Below are 22,058 nucleotides of genomic sequence, written 5' to 3' on the forward strand. Positions count from 1 at the left end.
CAGTGAAATGAACGTCTTTTTACATGTCCTCCATTCTTTACCATTATGACGTCAAGAGAACAGTCTTTGCAACACCACAGAGCCTATATTTGATATTTTAAGATAAACATATTAATCATGCGGCAGAATAATTTAACATAAAAATGACACTTATTGTACTTCACTTAAGAAGAATTCTATGTATTAAGTTTTATTCATCTATAAATGTATCAATTATTCTACAGGATAAATAGTTTTTTGGATCTATCAGAAGAGGATGTAACGTCGAGGATTTGCGTCGTATTTTCAATTAATCAACCACTCGATCAGCAGAATATTCAGGTCTATTTTAACACATTCACATCTGAATCAAACATTATTTGAACACTTTCCACCACAGTGCATCCTTCACAAGGACCCACAATGACGATAACGCTACAGCGGACATCACGCTTGTGGCTAAAGAAGTAATCATGTTATAGGCCTTTAGAGTCAATATATTGCTTGTAACAATGTTGTAAGCGCTTAATTTAAGAGCTTATCGTGTGTATGACGATTAGTATTGAACGGAATCTCTCTGTAATCGGAGCTAAGTTGAGTCGCAAACGCAGCCATTGATCCGGGTAAGGGTTGACGCTACATGCTCGCGACGTGGTTCTTCTCTCCGACACTACGGCGGAGGCCTGGCGCCATTTATGACCAGATTAATTGCACTTGGTCTTTTATCGATATGTTTTATCAAACACAGCGCGATGTTCTTTAAGTATAGTGGCACTTCACCAGATTATAGTGGGACAAGCTTTAGTAATCGCTTAATTTTCCCCCTGTCTTTTACTATTGGGTTTATTTCGCCCAGCTTGAGCCGTTCAGGGGATTTAGCAATAAAATAGAATCCACTTCACACAAAATATCATTTTCGATTTTTTTCTAGATCCCTTTGGAGTTGGGCGGTCGAGGCTCCTCGCCAAGGGCTAAGTATTGGGGGATGGAGGGGGGGATTGACTAGCATCAGTCGGGGCACCCACATCGACAGACTAGGCATCTCGGGTGTTAAACATTTCCCCATTGAAGCGTTTATCTTGTTTTAATACAACGTTACTGCTCCATTAGCAAGCTTTTAAACCCTTATTCTCGTCCAAACCGATCATTTGAATTTCATTAGGCATTGATTAAGGAGCTTTGGTAACGCAAACGGCAGTTCCAAACTCGATATTTCCTGGGAACATCGTTAATTGAGTAAACCTTTATCCCGGTGTGATACTTAACGCTCACCCTTTTGAAAGCTGTGTTTTATTTAATCGACGAATAACAGGCGGATAATTAGGGCATGGGAAATATGCTTCTGGGAATAATTTAAGATGTTTTACTTATAATTAATTATGTTTTGGTATTTGTGTATCTTCGATGGCAATGGTTTGGATTGTTTGATCATTAATCTGGCGCCTTTGTTGCAGGAAGCGTGCTGTTTGTGGATTTCTATGCCCTGATGTGTTTGGTGGAGAGATGGTGTAACTGATTAGATCCGATCTGATCCAAGTTTTGCAACTGCTGAAACATTTTCATCCATAATATTCCCCTGGTGCACTGATGGTTAACACTAACAAATCTCGGATATTGTTTCTGATTATTGAAAAATGAAAAATGTAAAACAATGGTATAAAATATATACATTCTGGCTGAAGTTGTGTGGTATTTAAAATTAGAAAGATCAACGTTTAAAAGCATTTTACGTAAAAATAACAAATTCGAGAAATGAGTTTGTTTCACCTTTTGTCCGCGTTTTGACAATGCGAATAAAGTCAAATGAGTTACATTCTACCATTTGGGTCGCAATTGTCAACTACCACACAATAAAATTTTAGTTTCACAAGGGCTGTGACATTTTATATATTTCATGGAATAGTCTTATTCATCGAGGCAAATTTGAACTTTCTGAGATTTATTAGAGAATGATAATTTGACATTCATAGGGGATGCGGGGGATTTTGTATGGAGGCTGGATATTATTTCAGCTGCAGCTTCAAAACCAGATGCATGTATATTTTTTAAATTAAAATTATAACCCTAGATGATAATAAAAATATCTTGCAACAATGTATCTTTTGGCTCAGACAATCTCCTTTCAAGCCTTATCTGGAACAATTTCCTTTCTTCGATAAAATCTCCGGCTCTCCCATCCCACCCCAGAATATCAAATGGTCGGGCCTTATTCATTTCTAGAATACTATTTCTAATACATGTCTACGGCAATGTATTCATGTGTGCCAAACTGTTAACGTACTTGACATGCCTCAATAATTCATTATGTAGAACTGAAGCTTTTAGTATCCCCGATCATTTTGTTTTAAGCAAATTAAGGAAAGAACTCGTTAATGTTATCTCTTGAAATATGAATACTTTCGTTTTAGTTCTGCTTGACTAAAGGATGTTTAGTGGTTCCCATGGAATCCCGGAAACATCGCCATCAAGCTGAACTAAGATTAATGGATTTATCTTCGAAAACCAATTAGTGAACTGGGCAGTTTTCTTATCTACATATATTCAGCTTTTAGGTATAGATTTCAGAATATGAGCATGTGAAATAAACTTTCTTAAAATATACCGAGACAGTGAAGAATTGATCTTGTGGATAAGTGTTTTTTTAAATATAACATATTTTCATATTTTATATTTACCGTTTTTTGTGTGTTTTGTATAGATTATAAAATCACAGCATATATTAAGAAAATTTATTTATCCTACATATTCCTCTTATAATAAATGAAGATATATTATCAAATATTAGAAAAAATATTTTTGATATGATTTAAAATCTGAAAGGAGGACTAGGCCGACCTTTTGGCAGTCCTGGTAAATTTGCTTTTTTAAAGTCCGTAGTGTCGGTTTTTTTTGTGTTAATGATTCCCCACTGTTACATATTCGTCAAATTTAGATTAAAAATGGGTAGAAGTGCCCCCCCCCCCCCCCCCCCCCCCCCCTTTCCACACCCCCACCACACATACACACGTTCAATTGTTTGTTGTAATCATCAATACTGTATGAGGAAAAGAAGGGAAGTAACCGTTATAAAAGTAATTTAACTGTGTTTGAAGGGTAAAATCGCCTATAAAAGAAGATACAAAAACACGGCGCAAGTTAAACCGCGTTCCATTGAAACAAGCCCAGTCAACGGTCAGCGTGTTTTGATTGACAGCTACTAATCACTGCTATAAGCTACCCACAGTCAGTCATCGTGTTGACAGGGTCATGTGACATTAGCGGAATACTTGAACTAATTGGGTTACCTCTCGTGTATGTCCTAACACCGAGTTGTTTGTGGTCGCACCGTGTGCCTGTTTGCACGCCAGTCCCCAGCGCGAGGGTATCCAGTGTAGGGCTAAATTAAATGCCTTGATCCAAATTACAAAATCCAGTTTAGGTATGTTGAATGTTCGCACAGCTGTTAACAAGGGAAGAGTTTCGGAGATAGTAGCGAAAATATCACTAGACCGCACTCGGTTCTAATTTGACTTATGGCGCTTTCAGCAGATACTCCAAACTGGTTATATGTTCACTTTGCGCAGACGCATGTTAATTCCAGTGGAACTTCCTTACCTGAAAGTCATAGAAAATACATCAAATTCCCCTCAATTCGAGACAACCGAATATTGGTCCATGTTTTCGATAAAGAGCCTTCCGGGTCCGTATGAATACATAGTGTTAAACAAAAAACGTGAAGATCCGGGGTAGAATAGGTCTTCAACAACCCATGCTTGTCGTAAAAGGCGACTAACGGGATCGGGTGGTCAGGCTTGCTGACTTGGTTGAGACCCGTGAAGATCCGGGATAGAATAGGTCTTCAGCAACCCAAGCTTGCCGTAAAAGGCGACTATGCTTGTCGAAAAAGGCGAATAACGGGATCGGGTGGTCAGGCTCGCTGACTTGGTGAAACAACAAAACAAAACAAACCCAATTGCGTGGATCAATGCTCATGATATCAGTCACTGGATTGTCTGGTCCAGACTCGATTATTTACAGACCGCCGTCATAAAGCTGAATTATTTCTGAGTGCGGCGTTAAACAACAAACAAACAAATAAAAAGTGCGGATTTAATTTACATTTCTGCATCTCGCATGCAGTCTACGCCGTAAGCATCATGCATGCTGCACAAGGGACCACTATTTAATATTCTTGGTGGTAGGGTAATTTTTTAAGAGACAAGATAGTTTTGAAGTCACTGCTTCAGACACTGTTTCTGTGAAGGAAGGGGCCGAACTATTAAATTTCACAAAGCCGAGTTGCGTTATTTGAGCGTGCAATAATCCCCTGATTGCGGGTTCGAATCCCACATTCAACCGGATCATGATTTTTGGGCTCACCTACCAGTCACTCGTTCCCTCCCAACATGGATACAATGTGTGAAGACCAATTCTGGCGTCCCCGACCTGATAATGCTCGAAAAATTGCTAAAAGCGGCGTAAAACCATACTCACTCACACCCGTCCCCTTGGTTTCACCAAAGTCCAAGATCTGCATCAACTCAGGCTCTACCCCCTGGGGATCCCAGTTTGAGTCTCAGTGACTTGGTTAATTGCTCATAATATCAATCACTCGTTTGTCTGGTCCAGATCCTCGCTTATCCAGGGAATAATATATCCATTGTATTACGATAAATACCCTGGAATCATTCCAAGATAATTGCTCATAATATCAATCACTCGTTTGTCTGGTCCAGATCCTCGCTTATCCAGGGAATAATATATCCACTGTATTACGATAGATACCCTGGAATCATTCCAAGATAAAGCTTCGTTTCGAAAGTAACGCACCATCTCCATCTGAAGTGTCAGCAAATTAGCACAGGATTTCTCTCGCTCATTAGAGTAATCTGATTGGACGGTTATTTCTAGATTGACATTAAGTCCCAGAAATAAATATTTAAAAAATATATATCGACAAAATAAAAATAATACAATCCAAATGGAGCCCAGATCAATACTTAATTTCAGGCCGAGAGCCGAGGCAAATTATTCTAGACTTGAGTTGTATTTTAAAAATATTTCTCTCTGTGGTCTTGGAGATAGACTAGGCTATTTGTAGCGACGTGTCTTACAACAGAATGGAAATATTAGGTGATGGATAAACAAGGATGTGATATCACTGGACTATTGTTGACTGCAACTCAAGTCACCCACTAATTTCGTTTTAAACAAAACAGAAAGTGTTGCCTGGCTATGCTGAATGTCCTGTAATATATGTATATTGTACACGATTTGAAGCAGTAACCGAAATTGATCTCAAACAAAGATGATGTAACCCCCCCCCCCACACACACACACACACACACTCCCCTCACCTCCCACACACATCACCCCTACACGCAGTATCCCCGTAGCCCTAGTGTAGGTCAGATTGTGCATCACTAAGTAAGGATAAGTTATATGGATGAGAAGTTATTGTACATCACAATCAGCTGATGGCCTTTTTAACTCCAACGTAAAGTATAATTTATTTACAAAAGCGCCCCATTTTGAACCTCTCATTCCCAATATGTCTTACTGAGATAAAGGTTCATAAATGTTCATTTATTGAACGCTGAATATTTTAGTTTGTAAACTCCAAGACGTATATAGATATATACATCTTTGGTAAACCCCTTGTGGCCACTCAAACATACACGTTATTTAAGTATATATTTCTGCATTTTCAACAAATTTATTTCTATTTTGTAGTTATACAGCGAGACTCTGTCATTACGGATAGATGCGTTCCAAGTGTAATAATCAACGTTACCAATCGACGTTTCGAATCGTCAAGGTTACCAATCAACGTTTCGAATCTAACAGGAAGTTAGCTGATTTTTCGACATTGTCGCCATTTAACTAAAACGGCGGACTAAACTATGTCGGCCTCCGGTTCGTGTTTTGGCCTCGCTGACAGGGTCCGATGCTACACCGATACAGCCAGGCCAATTAAAATGGGTGTTTTATATTGCAGCCAAATCACTCACGCCACCGCTATATAACGGCGGTTGAAAAAATATTAGAGTCTGAAAATTGTATAGCGATCGCGATTCATGTAATAAGCAACCATGCACGTCATCGGGGTATGACTACACACAATCAAGGTGTGATGTTGTAACCGATCTTCGTTTTGGTTGGAGTTGGGTTCTAGGGACCTATTTTCACCCCCAAAACATTGTCATATGTCTCCCTGAAAATATCTTCATTTATTATGTTTCTCTTGTCCCGGGGGTCTAAAAATATAAAATTATCTACCAAATGCATGTTTAATTTTTAATGTTTAATTTTAAAATTTAAAATTTAAAATTATTTTTTTTGTAAATTTTAAATTTAATAAAAAAGATTTCCCGCCCGTTCATTCAGAAGCTGGTTACGGGAATGAGAAACACAATAATAAGGATGCCCTTGTACATGGATCCTATTTTCTCAAATCGCATAAAATATATTTTCTCCGGTAAGGGAGACCGTGCACTAAGTCACCCTCGCGTTCCCACCCCTCACTTTGAAAACCTTGACGACACAAGATATGCATATGTTCCCCAGTGCCCACAGGTACTTGGTCACCCCTCCGCGGGGCTACAGGAGACTTATTCCATCCACATCTCAGCCGCAATAGACGAGCTTCACACCGGGGTGATGTGTTGCAGAGGGAATGCTCACTAGAGGGCGTGCAAGTCTCGCGGTGTGCGCGTGCTGGTGTGTCCCATGATGCACCGGGGTGACCCGCGGGTCTACCTGGTACCATGGCGGCAGCTGGAGCGAGTCCCGCGCGGTGTGTACGCGCGGATTGCGCCCGAGATCTCGCGACAAATAGCACGGGACTGTAAGTTTACGGGCCACCTGTGAAGGACGGCTTGCACTGTGCTCTCTTGGCTTCAGTTGTCTATCGCGCTGTTTGCGCAGGCCGACCCAAAGTTTAGAGAAATCATTAGGTAATGTAATTACCCTCGCACACGCCGTATCGCGGTAGCAACACCACACGGAGAGCCAACGGAGCTCGCTCCACTAACCCCTGCCTCATACCCCCAAAGCCTGGCAGAGATTCGCTAGGATTAGTAGCCAATTAGCTGAAAATTTACCTAATTCGATTTTATTTGTCCTTATTAATTAGTGTGCGTGTCTGTGGCACCAGAACCTGCGCGAGTCATCTCCCAGTGTTTGAGGAGGGCGGTGAACGCAACCGGTAGAGGGGTCCCCCGTACGTCCATAGGGCCTTCATCAACACAAGGAATCCACATACACCCGAGGACCAAGGACCAATACACAACACTAACGCACAAATAGCATCCTTAATTCAACCTCATCACTCACCACTGCAGGGCACCCAAGGAACCTGTTTAACCCATCCTTGACTAATTAGCAAAGCAATTCAACATTCTCAACTTGATTCACGCCGATTATGGTATAGACACGGTACCCTTAATGTCATCGCCGACTGTCATTGCGGGTCTTACTGTCAGGAGTCTTACATTTATGTATTAATTATGATTATTAATTAATATAGACCATTCCGTGTTTCGTTAAATATGCCACCCGGTTAAAATCCATATTTCATGTGATACCGTATCCATCCAGCTTCCATCTTGATCCGTCGTTCAGAAGACAGTTGTTCGAATGTTCTGTTGTGTTTAGTTTAGTCCAAAGCAGACAAACCAGTGACTGGAAACATCAGCAACGATTCACAACATCGAGCATGGTGAATGCAGTCACACAAATATATACGACACTTCTACCCCATAATAATGAATAAAAAATATTCTACCCCGTAATCAAGTGCCAGCTTGATAATTGAGGAATCCCGGTAATCTTGACGCTTACCACTCCAGCGAAAACCACGAGCGGACGAACCTAGAAACAGTATCTGGACGAATCTGAGATTCGAACCTACAATCCTAAATTTCTGATAGGTGTAAAGGACGCAACTCTGCACAGCGAATTCGTCGCCTACGACGACTGGGTCTCCCCTGCCCCCAGATCTCGAAAAACTATAAATTTGCATTTACAATGTGATAAGAAAATCGGTCATAAAACATCACCCCTCCGCATCCCTTGATATCAACATCATCAATTACCGTACCTTTTTCGCGTTGGAGCAATCTACCATCTTGCATTTCGTCCAGGTAACTCCGTGTTAATCTTTGATATTACGAGTTACCTTTTCGGAAATTGGAAGAATGACAAGAGAAAACGTTTCTTTAAAAATATTTGCGTCCCATTTGTTTCCCGTGAATCAGCGTGTATTTAGCTTTGCATTATTGATTGTGCGCACTTGAAGGCAGACAAGCACTACGCCACGTTGGTGACTAACGCGGATTTTGTTTTCATTGGTTCAATGCTTGTACATTTATAATAATAATGATAATGATAATGATAATGATAATAATAATAATAATAATAATAATACAAAATAAAATATAAAATATAATAAAAATAATAATAATAAAAAGAAGTTATCTGAGATGAAATTTCCCTTCGATTTTTAATCTGATTTTTGTGTGTAAAATAACTGTTTTAACAGTTTAAATTTTCTTTTCTTGTAGTCCCAATTTTCCTCATGCATTACATCAATAACAATCATGGAAAAAGTGACAATGAACAACTCTGAAAATATCGAGTGGTTATTTCGCATTTCGTCATATTAAACCCTTAGCTTTCTTGAAGAGGAGAGACCACCTCCGTGGTCAAGTGGTAGAGCGTCCGCCCGGAGATCGGCAGGTGTGGGGTTCGATCCCCGGCCGCGTCATACCAAACCCAAGTTAAAATATTGTACTTGTTGTTACCCTGTCTGGCGCTCGGCATTAAAGGGCTAAAGCAAGGACTGGTCGGCTCGGTGTCAGTGTACTGTCTGAGTTGGGTATTCATGTTAAACTGCGTCAAGGTATGTCAGTGGGCTTAGCACTATAAAATCGGCATTAGCCCGGAGTAGCAAAGCAGACACACACGCACACACACACACATACACGTGCAGTCACGATATGGCTGAAATATTGCCGACGTGACGTTAAATTTTAACTCTCTCACACACACGTGCATGCACGATATGGCTGAAATATTGCCGACGTGACGTTAAATTTTAACTCACTCACACACACGTGCATGCACGTCGCTATAGAAGTGCAACAATCTTGGACGAGACGTTAAACCCCATTTCACCTCACCTTAAAGTTGAGAGCGATACATATTATTCGAATTGATATTAAGTCATTTTGGATTGATCATTAGATGATTGAATATATGAAGAAGAGAGTAAATTATTTGATATGAGTAAGCAATGTATGAGCACCTGAATATATAATAGACTCCAAATATCAAACTCCGTTACAACTCGAGTCAAATGGCTCTTCATGTTCATGTTATTCGGTTAGTTAACTGTAATCGAATAAAAACACGTTGAGGAAATGTAAAAGTTATGACTAAATATGAGAAGCGCTAACGCAAACAACAAGAAATAGACAAACACTATATGCAAATGAAGAGGTCAGGGAGGTCAAGTCGAGCGATGTGCCGAGCAAGGCGACAGTAAGCGATCTCCTTAAACGTTGTTTATCTTCTTAATTGGTCGACTTTCTGGAAATGAGTGCCATATTGGGGCGTTAATTGAGTGAAGTAGAGGTCGCAAGAGCTCTGGCGGTGGTGTTGAGGCCGTCACGGTAGGCCACATACTCCACGGAGAAACAGATGAAGGAGGCGGGAAACGGCGCGAATTCATGACGTCATACGCGTGCGTATTGAACATTGGCGCGTGCAGACGTGACGTGCTGAAAGGCTGCGTTCGGTGGCAAATTAAATTTCGAAAACACAACTGTGTTAATTGGATGATAAGCGGGAAATGTGCCTGTGTCGGAAGATGTGCTTGTGTCGTTCTATGTTTGCCCTTCTGTGAAAGGCGCGTGTTTTCTTCCTTCTCTGTTGTCCACGAAATAAGCCAATAATTAGCAACATCTTCTCCGTCAAGATCGGCGGTGTTCGCAAGACTTCGGCTGTACTCGGAAAACACGCTCTTGAAATCGAGTCACGTTCGGCAGCTTGTAATTTATCACAGGAAGTTAGGAGTCGAAAATAGAACGTCAGGCTGTTGTACCTTCCGTCTTCTTGTTTGGCCAAAGATTAAAACGTATGTGTCGAAAATAATAAGATGCAAATTAAGTTATTGTAAGAAAAAAATATACTGGAGTTCTGTGATAAATGATCGCTTGTTTTCAATGACATTTCAAGTCCCTCCTCACTTGACTTATTGTTTTGAAAGGAAATTAAAACCGTTTAAAGCCATTCATAAAAGACAGACATACTTTTGTGTAAGAGACGCTTTCCTTCAAAGACGTGCATCTTTAGACGGTTTGGAATTATCATGGCCCAAGACTAGGATCGTAGGTAAAGTTGAAAGAGTAGAGTTAGTGAGTGTTTTAACACCGCTTACAACAATATATTTCAATTATATCACGGCGGTCAGCTTAATGGGGGAGGAAAACCCGAAGTGTACAGTTCCCAGACGTTTACCACCTTGGTGGAAGCCATGTGCATGGTAGGATGCATGCCTAGAGACAGAGGACCCTACTCGGAGAGATTTTGGAATTTGAATCCACTTTTAGCGGATCCTGACGCGGCAAAGGGGCTCTAAAATGCACGTAAAGAGAAGACAACGTGGTCACTGACCACGATGTTCCGGGTTCTGGCAATAATGATGATGATGGTGATGATGATGATAATTTAAAAAAATAGATGGTTATTAATTTTAAATTTTAAATAACATATGTGCCTAAGGTGATCCTACAAATTGATATTCTGCATCGCATTAGGTATCGCAATGGATACTGCTTCGTTACAGAATACAGACAATACCACCCGCACCAAAGTTTAACATAACGAAGCCAGAATATGCATATTTCTGTTTTGACCACGTGAGAAAACTTTCTCCTAGTTTGCAGTCACTGCACGCGTTATTTATTCAACATTTACGTTCTCAGAGGTTAATTCCGATTTGTGAAGTTAATAGATACGAACAGCTGATAAAGCAATTAGCCATCTAGCCATTAATGGAGTATATTATATTCTATTGTTTCGTTTGTGGTGCTAGGTAGATGATTAACATTAAAACACGTGCTGGCCCCGCGTAACTCGTTGTCCACAGCGATCTCTTCCGGTGTCAAGTGCTTCACACACTGCTCATTCGCTCTCCCAACACCTCTTGGCGTACTGATTTTAATTATCAATATATGAATATTTTATTAATCCGATAATATCAGTCGGAAATGATCCCACTCCGGTTTGGAGCCCCGCTAAGACTTCACATAAATTGCAATTAGTTTTCGTTTCAGTTGAGCGATCCGGGATTTGAAAACACCACATCATGTATATTTCACCACTGAGGTTATAATCTAATCGACGTAATCTCAAAGCAATCAGGGATCTATAGGGGACACACAATCAAAATGCCTCGGGTTCAGTGAAAACTCGGAACTTAAAAAGGATCGGGATGGGTTAGGGGTCCCGTGGGGATACTTAATATTCACAAGATTAAACGAAGTACTGGCGCGAACACAAGCTCGGCCCGGCTAGAATGTCAGCGCTAAGGAGCAGTGAGGTTAATTCAATTAAATGCTTTTGTAGTATTACTGTATCTCTTTAGATGTCTATCAGACAGGAAGGTCACAAACTGTATTTATTACAAGATGTAATTTACGATAAATGAAAAAAATAAAAGCTTCTCTCCTCTGATGATACGGAAGGATCGTGTCTAACTTTGACATTTTGAAGACTGGATGATAATAAATTCAAACTGCCTTGACAGGATTATCAAACGTCCGATTAAGAGGAATAAATAAGTGTGACTATAAGTATCTTAGTTTAATTTTATAGTTGGAATTACCATAACCGTCTTGTTTAGGAGGATAATTTTGGTGAACTGAACAGGAGAAATATTTGGAACTTTCAATAGAGTGTATATACTTGATAGCTATCGCATCAAGCAGTGTACCGTCGATGGACATAATTTTCTGACGAACAGAACGCAACTGTCTATTGAAGTCACGTGGTAACCTAAAAAACTTTTAAAAACCCCAAACCCTAGATCTATTTCCTTCATGAAATCATTTTTCTCCTGAGCAACATACCCGAGGATCAATAATGAATAAAAATACATTCTTTACAAACATATTGGGACTGGTTGTAATACACAATGACGAGAATAGAATTGTGTGCGCGTATTGATAGGATATGCAGTTATTGTTGAAGACACTGTAATACTGGTATCTGGCTCTAAGCAGCTGTAGTAGCCCTCGTATCATCATCATCATCATCATCATCATCATCATCATCATTTTTTAAAATATTATTATTATAATTATTATTGACATGGATTTCAACTTCTTTTCTATTTGAACAGTGTGACGTTTTTGCTACTGATACTTTTTCCTTGTGAAGGAAGTGACTTTCATTAGCTCTTAGTTTGATTGATAACGATATCTGTACCTAAACGTTACACTGAGAAAAAAAAGAAAAGAAGTTAAAATACAAAACACAATCATATATTCAAAGACCATGCAAGTTTCACAACTTGAGTTTGTTAGAGATTGCTTTAAATCAATTTTGTACAAATGTAATATATTTTTTGTAGAATATGGATACTTAGATGTATAAAAATATATATGCCTTTTACTTATCTTAATAATTTACGAAGATAAATTTATAACGTTTCAGCGTAAAAAGTACAAACACTTTTTGTGTAAAATACAAATCAGAGGTTTGATTTTATTTAGTATTTTATCCTTGGGCTTGATTCAAATTTCGACGAAATAGTATTCATACGTAAGAATTCGGTCTTTGATCTTGACACAATGTCAATGACGTCATGCATGGGCCATGAAAGGGAGCGGCATGTACACGCGCCCGCGTGACAAACATATACAGAATGTGCGCAACTGTGGTGGACAGTGGTCATCTCGTGCCAGGTCTCGTGTGAGCGAGATTAACGTTCCACCTGATGACTAATGTTAATGCGAAGGATTAGCGTGGATTAACTAAACCTGACCCTCGATCTGAGATCAACGGTTAAAGCCGCGGCTCTCATCCGGCGAGTTAACCCGCTGGTATATATCAATATGGCCGCAATGCGCATCTACATTTCTAACTTTGATGGTCAAACAATGACGAAATGCTGCGTCACATTTTTAAAGCGCGCAATGGCGTCTTCAGTTTGGCCAACGGTTTCGGCTAATCGATGGAAACGAAACATAGGAAATTTCGTTAAGAAAATGCACACATTTGGTTGAGAATTTATTGGATTTGGGATCCGTAGCGGGTTGAACTTGTTGAATCGGGGATCTACGACCCCAAACACGCTTTCCAAAAACGCACACTTTAACATCGCGTAGTGATTTGTACCAGTGCGTTATTTGCCTCTGTCCGTGCCACGAGACACGCTGGTTGTCACAGACACCGACTTGGCACGGGAAACGAACTCGGAACGGAGGATCCGGGATTAATAGAGCCGTATTTCTAAGTGTTTCTGGTGCAGCAACAAGGCTTGTTGTTTGGACAGATTGGCCTTCATTGATTTGCCCATGATGTAATAACGCTGATACAACATGGACGGCCTTTGAGCAGCCGCCGCCACGCCCAGCCTCGTCCACTACGACGATGACAACACTGCATTTGTTTCCTTGTACTACCGAGAGAAAAAATCCTATTTTAGTCCTACATAGGTAAATTTGATACAATTTGCATATATTTGCATATATTTGAATATATTTGCATTTATTTGCATAGTGTTTTAACTGGTACCCTAGTGATAAATTTAACGGGGCATATTTATGAATATGTATATGTCATAAAAACACGTGTAAAGTTCAACGAATGTGAGTGAGAAAGTTAAATTTTTATTCATAATTTAGCTTTGTTCTTATAATGACCACTTAACATTTTAATCGTTGACTCACTAGAGGTAACATTGCATATAATAGTTATAAAGACACCAACCGTACATATATAAACCTTGTACGATCATGTATTAACATAAATTTGAATATCAAAGAATGTTTAAAACACATGTATTATTTCTGTGGTAAGAATTTGCCTAGTAAGCAGCTCTGCCTTATCCATTTGATTTCCACAATAAAAAAGCTGGAATCAATAAAAGACGACACTGTGCACTTTTCATGACTACTTTCAATAACATATATCTTAGCCCTGAAGAGAAATACATATTTCATCAATAATTTTAATCAGTCTTTTGTAGGTAAATAGCGGTTGAATATTATATGATAACACGAAATGGATTTTAACGTCTTTATGGGAGTGACTTGTGATACAATGTGTCGTTATCTTTCAAACGTCTTGATATTTCACCCATAAGAAACAATTCCCATCCACAAAGTGATATAAATATATATTTTTTAATGTAAAAATTAATCTTCCCAGTCCGTACACTTCACTATACAATGCCGCTCGCCAATACAGATAACTTTTCAACTTTTAAAGTTTTGAATATTTACTTAATGCTTTTTTTGTTTATAACTTTTGTCCTTTTAGATATTGCGTTAACAGTAATCTAGGATTTGCAAGCTGACTTATATATTATTTGACTTAACGTGTTGATGCACTATTAATACCACGGTACAACTCACAGCCTTATCGATAGTATGTGTAATGTATGTTACCACCGAAGCACACTGGCACTGAGTATACTTATATATATAGATAAACAAGGAGGGGGATATATCGGGAAGATTACTGGCGAAGGTAATCCAATATTAAAAGCTGTTGTCGTTACCGTGAAATGCAGCCACTTATCTCAACCGATAGTGCTATCACTTCAGAAATGACTTTATATCATATTTAGACTTTACTCCGACTTAATATTCATATACACTGAAAATGGACAACATTCCTTGTTTATTATTGACCATGACAACGCCATATTATTATGACTTAAAATTGAAACTCTTCCCATCATGATGCCGCCATGGAAAAAAAATAATTTTGGTTCTTTTTTATAAAGCTATAATATATTTCAACTATTACAATTACCTGATATTGACAACAGTTTGAAACGAAGGTGGCATTGTGTTTTAAGTTAAAGTTTGAGTAAATGGTTTTATCTATTTCTAAACCAGAAATAACAGTTAACAAATGGAGGAAGCTGGAATCAATTAGGGCATAAAAAATCAGCTGTTTGATAATAAACTGTTTCATCCTCTTCTGACCTTGCAAAGAAAAAAGTAATTCGGTAAAATCAAATCTGTTACGGATGATGCCTACAGTAACGGAGAGAATGGGTATACCACATGTACTTTAATATATATGTGTTGTTTTTTTGTTATTCCATATTTTCTGTTTATTCTGAATGGAATGTCTTGCTCTCACATTTCTGACAAGAATGTTTTAGAGATATCTATAAAATGCTGTGTGATTTTTTATTTCCAATCACATTGAAAATCAAAATATAAATGGAGTATTTGAAAAAACTCATTGGGAAATAAATGAGATTATCTTTTGACAGAAATTGTTTAAAAGTCATAAAAATAGACCCTAAAAAACAACCTCTTAGAATGGTTCATTTCAATGTGAACACACACATCTGATAGCCGACACATCAAATACTGCAAAATCAACATCAGTTCTAAATATGTTATTGAATAATTTATTAAGACTAAAATGTAATTATCGTTTTATGAAAAACAGATCGGCTTAAAAAAAACATCTAAATGGATTTTTACATCAGTGAGAACCCAACACAATGATGTATGTGCTGATGCAGAGGGCACCTATTAAGACCTGGGTCTTATCTATGTTCGAAATACAATACACGCACAACGGTAGAGTCGCTGGATAACTGTTATCATAGGTAGTCATCAGCTTATGCCGCAAATGTACTGCTTTTAAGCAGTTAATGTGTCCCCGACTCCATGCCGTCAATGTCATGACTCTCTAGTCAGCCGGTAGCTTGTATGGCGTGTTACAGACCGATTAATATATACTTAAGTATAATAGAAAATGATCCCGTTTGATTTTCATCAAATTCATGATTGTATGTTGCAGTTAGAGACTGTTATCGCAAACTTCACATCGACTAATTCTTCCCGAGTTTAAATTATTTATAACAAACCTGTAGTTATCTGCTTGCGAGCTTGATAAAAGAGGCTGATTGTTCAATACTCACCACCAATAGTTTTACACGGCTATCGATCGGAAAAGAGTTTGTTCGACTGAAGCTCGCAGACGGTAAATTACCTCTGAAGACAAATATCTTAATTGGCGGTAGATAATTGCTGGGGAGATAGTTCATCAATATACGCTGAAGGAGACGTACAAAACAAGCTTTCTCTCTGTCTCCCAGCTCGCGTTGTGTTATAGCTGTTAATATCAAGGATAGAACTTTATTAATTTTCTATAATTCAATTATTTCGAGTAGGTTGTTTGTATTTAACCGAGCACAAAGTGTTCTGACAGACGCAGCAAGCTTAGCCCAACATCAGCATAGTCGCACCCGATATGTTAAAGAATAAAGACGATTACGGAATTTCTTTGTCGCGGAAACGGTAATTAAATATAACAGCAGTAATGATTTTCGTTTATTCTCCTAATCAAACATAAAAGAAAAAGGTTTGACGAGTACAAATGGTCTGACAAGAAAATTGATATTTTTACCAAGCAGACAATTAGCAATATTTCATTTAGAATGGATCGCGAGATGTGTAATAGGACGTTCAATGTATGTTTTATTGATAAAACTAGTTTATATTTTAATGACTTTGACTCGTTATAAATGAGTTACGTGGTCAAACAATTTCTATTTTTCGCTAAAACTTTTATATATGACTCTTTATCATTAAAACGAAATTGACAAATTCCTAACAAAAAATATACGTTTTTATAGCAAATGAACCTTCTTCTGGTATTTCGAAACTGTTTTAACACCAATTACTTATGTACAGAAATAATGATTATTTTGTAAATAAAACGTATTTTTTCCTAACGCGAGGTATTTGCTGAAATTCTGAATATATTGTATATTAAAATTCCATTCCATTTTAAGATTTTTAGTGTATGTTTTTAAAATAGTGTATGCAACGTTTCAATGTATTTGTTTATTTTAAGAAGCTAACTTCACGAAATCAGTAACATATATATGCGACGATAGCTCTTAACACAGATCTTGTATATTTTAATATATATTTTTGTAAATCTCATTTTGTAAAAGAGTTGGACAAAGAGACAGTGCGTGAAACGGTTATGTTAAAATATGGAGTCGTGCCTCTATGCGTACAGCTATGTATTACACATATGCAAATCCGTGATTGTGGATTATCGCCGTCTCTTCGTGGAGCATACCTCCATGGCTTCCTGTCTCCCGTTCAGTGTCGCTATCGCCTCAATGCTGTACATATGTCGCGTATATAAAAGTTAAACTGGCGTCAAGATGCGAAACGAAGTGTCTGTCACCCCCTCCCCCCACCAACTCCATAGTTCCGGCGTCTGGTCGCGGTGAAAGGGAGATATTAGGCAACTCGACCGCGTAACCGCTTGTGTTGTTATGACTGTACTGAGAGAGCATGGTGTACACACACAAACTAGCGAAACCCAGAAATGTTCACGTTGGGGACAAGCTAACACAAACAGGCCATTTGTCAGCCTGTCGTGAGATCGTCGCGCGCAGTCTCGGGTGCTGGGCTTACGTCGCGAGGCACGAACAGCTTCCACAAAACTATACTGCGCAACTTCCGCTTCTTGTAAATTGCGTAAGAAAACGTGATGGAACGGTGCAAGCCAATTAAGGGTTAATTTTGTGTTTGAAAACGCGCAAGGGGGTTAATTTGTACCACTTCGCACGAGGGGGCTGGGGGGTAAATATGTGAATACATGTATGATGACATAGAGAACGAACACGTGTCAATATTAGACATTGTAAGTAACCAAGGGTTGAAAAGACATTCAACATCACCTTCACATATAACCCTACCTTTTCAGGTGTCAGCGAACTTGATTAAAGGAGCGTGTTCTCTGTTATTGCTTCTACTTGAAAACACTCTAGCTTTCTCCGCGGGTACATTCAACGCTAATTACGAGTCCTCTCTGCACAAACGCAGTGTTTAATAAATAAACTTTAGCTTTTTGATATACCCCGAACCTACGCCAGTGTTATCGATGGAGCGCTGGTGGCCACCGTTTTATAACACAGAAGAAGGCATTTAGCTATGTGTAATCTTGTTAATGGCCGATATATCTGGCGTCTGTTGTGTATGCTCGCTCTTCACGTGCACAAATAACCCATACACATTGAATAAGTTGGGCCTGCCAACATTCCTATCTGTGACACGGGACAATATGGCGTGAATCTCACCCCTAACCCTACCACCCAGATACCGAAACTTGGCGACTACGAACACTCCGTGTGAACAAGTGGTGCAAAAAATCCATCTCTTGACCCTAGTGTAGCTGACAGTAACGTTAAATCGAGAGGATAGTTTTGTATGTTAATATTAACTATTCAATACTGCATAAATAACATACCCTAAAATATGTCTTAATAATACAGGTTAACTCCGAGCATTGATGCTAGAACTTGAAAACCACGACACCTTGCCCACAAACAACTTTTGAGTCTATCAGCGTGAGAGAGTTGAAAGTGTAACGCCATATTACTTTCATCTCAGAGTGTGAGGACCCGAAAACCGATCAGACCTAGAAGTGATAATTTAATACACAAATTATTAATGATTATTATTATAATTATGAATATGATGAATAACGTTTTCAAGATTGTATATAAACATACTATTAAACATGTTCCTGTGAACTATGATTTTGTCTTGATTCAAAAATTGATGATTCTATACAGTGTATGAAAAAGACAAGCTTATATGACAGGGTTATTTTCATATTTTGTATCGTTTTCTTTCCAAACACGTTTTATTATGACTATCCACAATATCTAACAGTGAGAGCGGAAACTAAATAGTTCCTATTTGAGAATGCCCTTCTCACTCGTTATAGTGGTCGCATCGGAACACGATCAGATTCATGTGCTAACTGACTGCGATATCATTTTCATTTTTTAATATTTTCTTCTAAAACACATTAGTGCGACTACCATCCACAATCTGTTCCCACGAGAAGGCAACAGAAATAGATCGTATTCGATTATCTTCTAAGATATTAATTTACATATTTGATACCAGTTTATTTGTACATCTGCGTTCAGTGTGCTTCAACGTCGACAGCGACGGGCGACATGTCGCGCTGTGATTACATCTAGGTGCTAATTCCTAGATTGATTAGAATGAAAGCACTCCAGTGTTATCAATATATACCCACAGTAGCATAGTGGGGGGATATACTAATGACAATATTGTGTCTCGGTGCATGTACACAATGTGTAGAAAATATAGTACGTCGACTGTATATCTAACTTCTTTAAGTGGCGATTAGAAGTTCTTATGATGAACAAGGGAGATAGTTGTATACGTCGGTGTGGATACAAACACCGTTATCAAGCTCTTGGTATTTAGCACGACATGAAATCTCCCTCGTTGACTGCATATATGTGTAAATGTTTATCTTTCTTTAAAGGACATAATCTAACAGGGTATATCCAAACCCGGATATTTGAAGCCCTTGATCAAAGTCTTCACATGTATCTGACCTGGTTCTAAGTCTTGTAATTTACCCGCGAGCTTTGACATAAGTTTAAACCATTTCCTAATCAAAATTGTTGGCATAATGTGTAACAATTATGGAGGTTCTATTTAACTGAATTGTGTTTAATTTATTTTATTATGACATACAATGCTTGGATTTAAAATACAGCTTTTCTTCATCATGGAAAATGTGTTTTGGATGGCAGTACCATTACTGGGCGCACACAAAGAGTCGGTCATGTATTTAAAAGTAATAACATAATACTAATATAATATCGCTAGGAAAATACAAACCGTTAAATATTAGCAAACAGTTTTCACATTTCCGCGTTGTTAAGGTGAGGTTAGCACATGGTTCAAATACGCTGTCTTCCTACAGGTCTAAGTTGATGTTGACATGATGTATATGTGCGTCATTTTCACGTTTACGTAACTAAGTTACTATTCAACATTTATTTCGACGCATATATTTCCCCTTAAAGGAAGAACGAACTTTTATCGTTGGTATATATAAACAAGACAGAAATCAATTTTACGCAGTTCGAAGTCAATATATAATAAGTGACAATGACGATATTATAGTGATGTTATTTATTTGATTTAAACAAGATGATTCTACACGAAGATTGGTACGTTTATCTATGCATATTTTCTGATCGAGCAAACTGCAGATTAAGATTCAACCAAGTCACCCAATGGTACATTACTGTATAAACTGCATCTCTTGTAAAGATACCCTAGCTGTTGTCATTGTGCCCTCATCTGTCAGTATAAAGATGCAAACATCGTTATGTTCTTTAACACAATAATTATGTGTATATGTTTGAGGCAAATATGCATTCATAAGAAATCAATACCTAGTGCATCTACCGTTTTCAGTTCCGTGCTTTTCCTTTTCTGCACATACACACTGTACACTTCCTAAAAAGTTTACTGAGGAAAAGCAAAGATTATCAGAAAATATGATCAATCTTTGTTTGATCATGTTGATGTTGAATGAAGACTCAGTGCATTACCAGATGACTGTGGGTAGAAAATGTGTTTTCTAAACAATAATTGTAATAGTTCATTGTAATAGTTTATATATCATTTTGAAGTATAGTTTATGCAGATCTTAAAGCGTATTTGAAATCGTTGCTGTTCATATTTGTGATTTTTTTCATTTTGGATTTTGTTTATGAATAAATATATCAAATGCAATACGACAACCATCACTATATTATAAATTTCTCACTTTTCTCAATTTTATTGAGTTGAAGGGAAATTTGCACAGTGCCTCATTACAAAGTAAGACCCGCATTGGTTATATTGGATATAATTGCTTGATAATGCTTTTACAATCCATATATGTGTTATAGAATAATTCAAATAATACACTAATACACCTCCACAATTTGAATAAATTTCACCGAGTTAGAAAGGTTTCACAGTGTTTAAAATGCACTTATACATGTGATGCTCGTGCTAATTTACTAAAATATGATGAATATTGCATTTAAATGTCCTATTTTGACTTAAAATTATGACGTTCAATAAATGTATGGATTTCATATTGTGCATGATACACAAATCAAAGGAACCTGCAATCCTTTTAGATTCAGTTTATAATTTGGGTAAATTATTTATTTTCTAAATATTTTGATGTACAAATCATGGATAATATGATAAAATAGTCCTGATTGAAATATTGCTATCCTTAGCCTATACTCTGCATCCCGATGCAAGACAGTAAACCATTCTGTGCTTCACAATATTATGAGACCTAACGAGACAGTATATTTCTCACAATATAAATCATCAATCACAATTAACCCTCACCACATCTATCCAGCATACACGGTCTTTATATTAATATGTCAATGTATAATATCATTATGATAACAATCATGATTAATGACTGACAATCACATTACCTGTGTCCATTGTCGGCGAGTGCCTTTGATCTCTCTGTTTCGCAGTTTCTCCGCCACCAAGCAAACTGTCAATATCATAGGCCGATTTCTTCTTGAGGGACAGATCCATGGCAGAATATCGGCTGTTCTCACATAAACTCCCTTGCGAATGTAAGGTCCTTTAGCGGTCCGACTCGTCCCTTGTTTCCGTGGTTCGAATCTTACCGTCTCTCCATGTACGTACGTATACAACTCGCTACATGCGGCTGAGATTTCCGAGTGTGGAGTCACAACACACTAACACTCAAACTTAGTACAATACGACTGCTTAAAGATTCTATTTATTCGAAACTTCTGTCACCGACCCGTCAAAGTATCAGACTGCGGGTTCAGCGATAGCGCCGACCAATCAAATACCGATACACCGCCGTTGGTTGTAAGCCACGCCCCCTCAATTATATGAGGCGATGGGGAATTGCTTGTGGTGTAGAGCGCTAAACGGTATCTTGTCGAGAGTATTTTGTCAGAGTTGTAATTTCCTCCTTAATTT

The 22,058-nt window shown here is 38.2% G+C and overlaps 1 protein-coding gene across 1 annotated transcript in view; it reads right to left on the reverse strand.

Annotated features, from left to right (window-relative positions):
- Positions 1–21,816, reverse strand: part of LOC124116170 (homeobox protein ARX-like) — a 43,473-nt gene extending 21,657 nt beyond the window's left edge. Inside the window, exon 1 of the mRNA XM_046477413.2 lies at positions 21,530–21,816. Within this exon, the coding sequence (XP_046333369.2) occupies positions 21,530–21,638 (109 nt within the window). The 5' untranslated portion in view covers positions 21,639–21,816. The remainder of the gene's footprint in view (positions 1–21,529) is intronic.
- Positions 21,817–22,058: the final 242 nt, after the last annotated feature.

Source organism: Haliotis rufescens, unplaced genomic scaffold (genome assembly GCF_023055435.1).
Source record: "Haliotis rufescens isolate VD_foot unplaced genomic scaffold, xgHalRufe1.0.p SCAF_67, whole genome shotgun sequence".
Taxonomy (NCBI): Eukaryota; Metazoa; Mollusca; class Gastropoda; order Lepetellida; family Haliotidae; genus Haliotis; species Haliotis rufescens.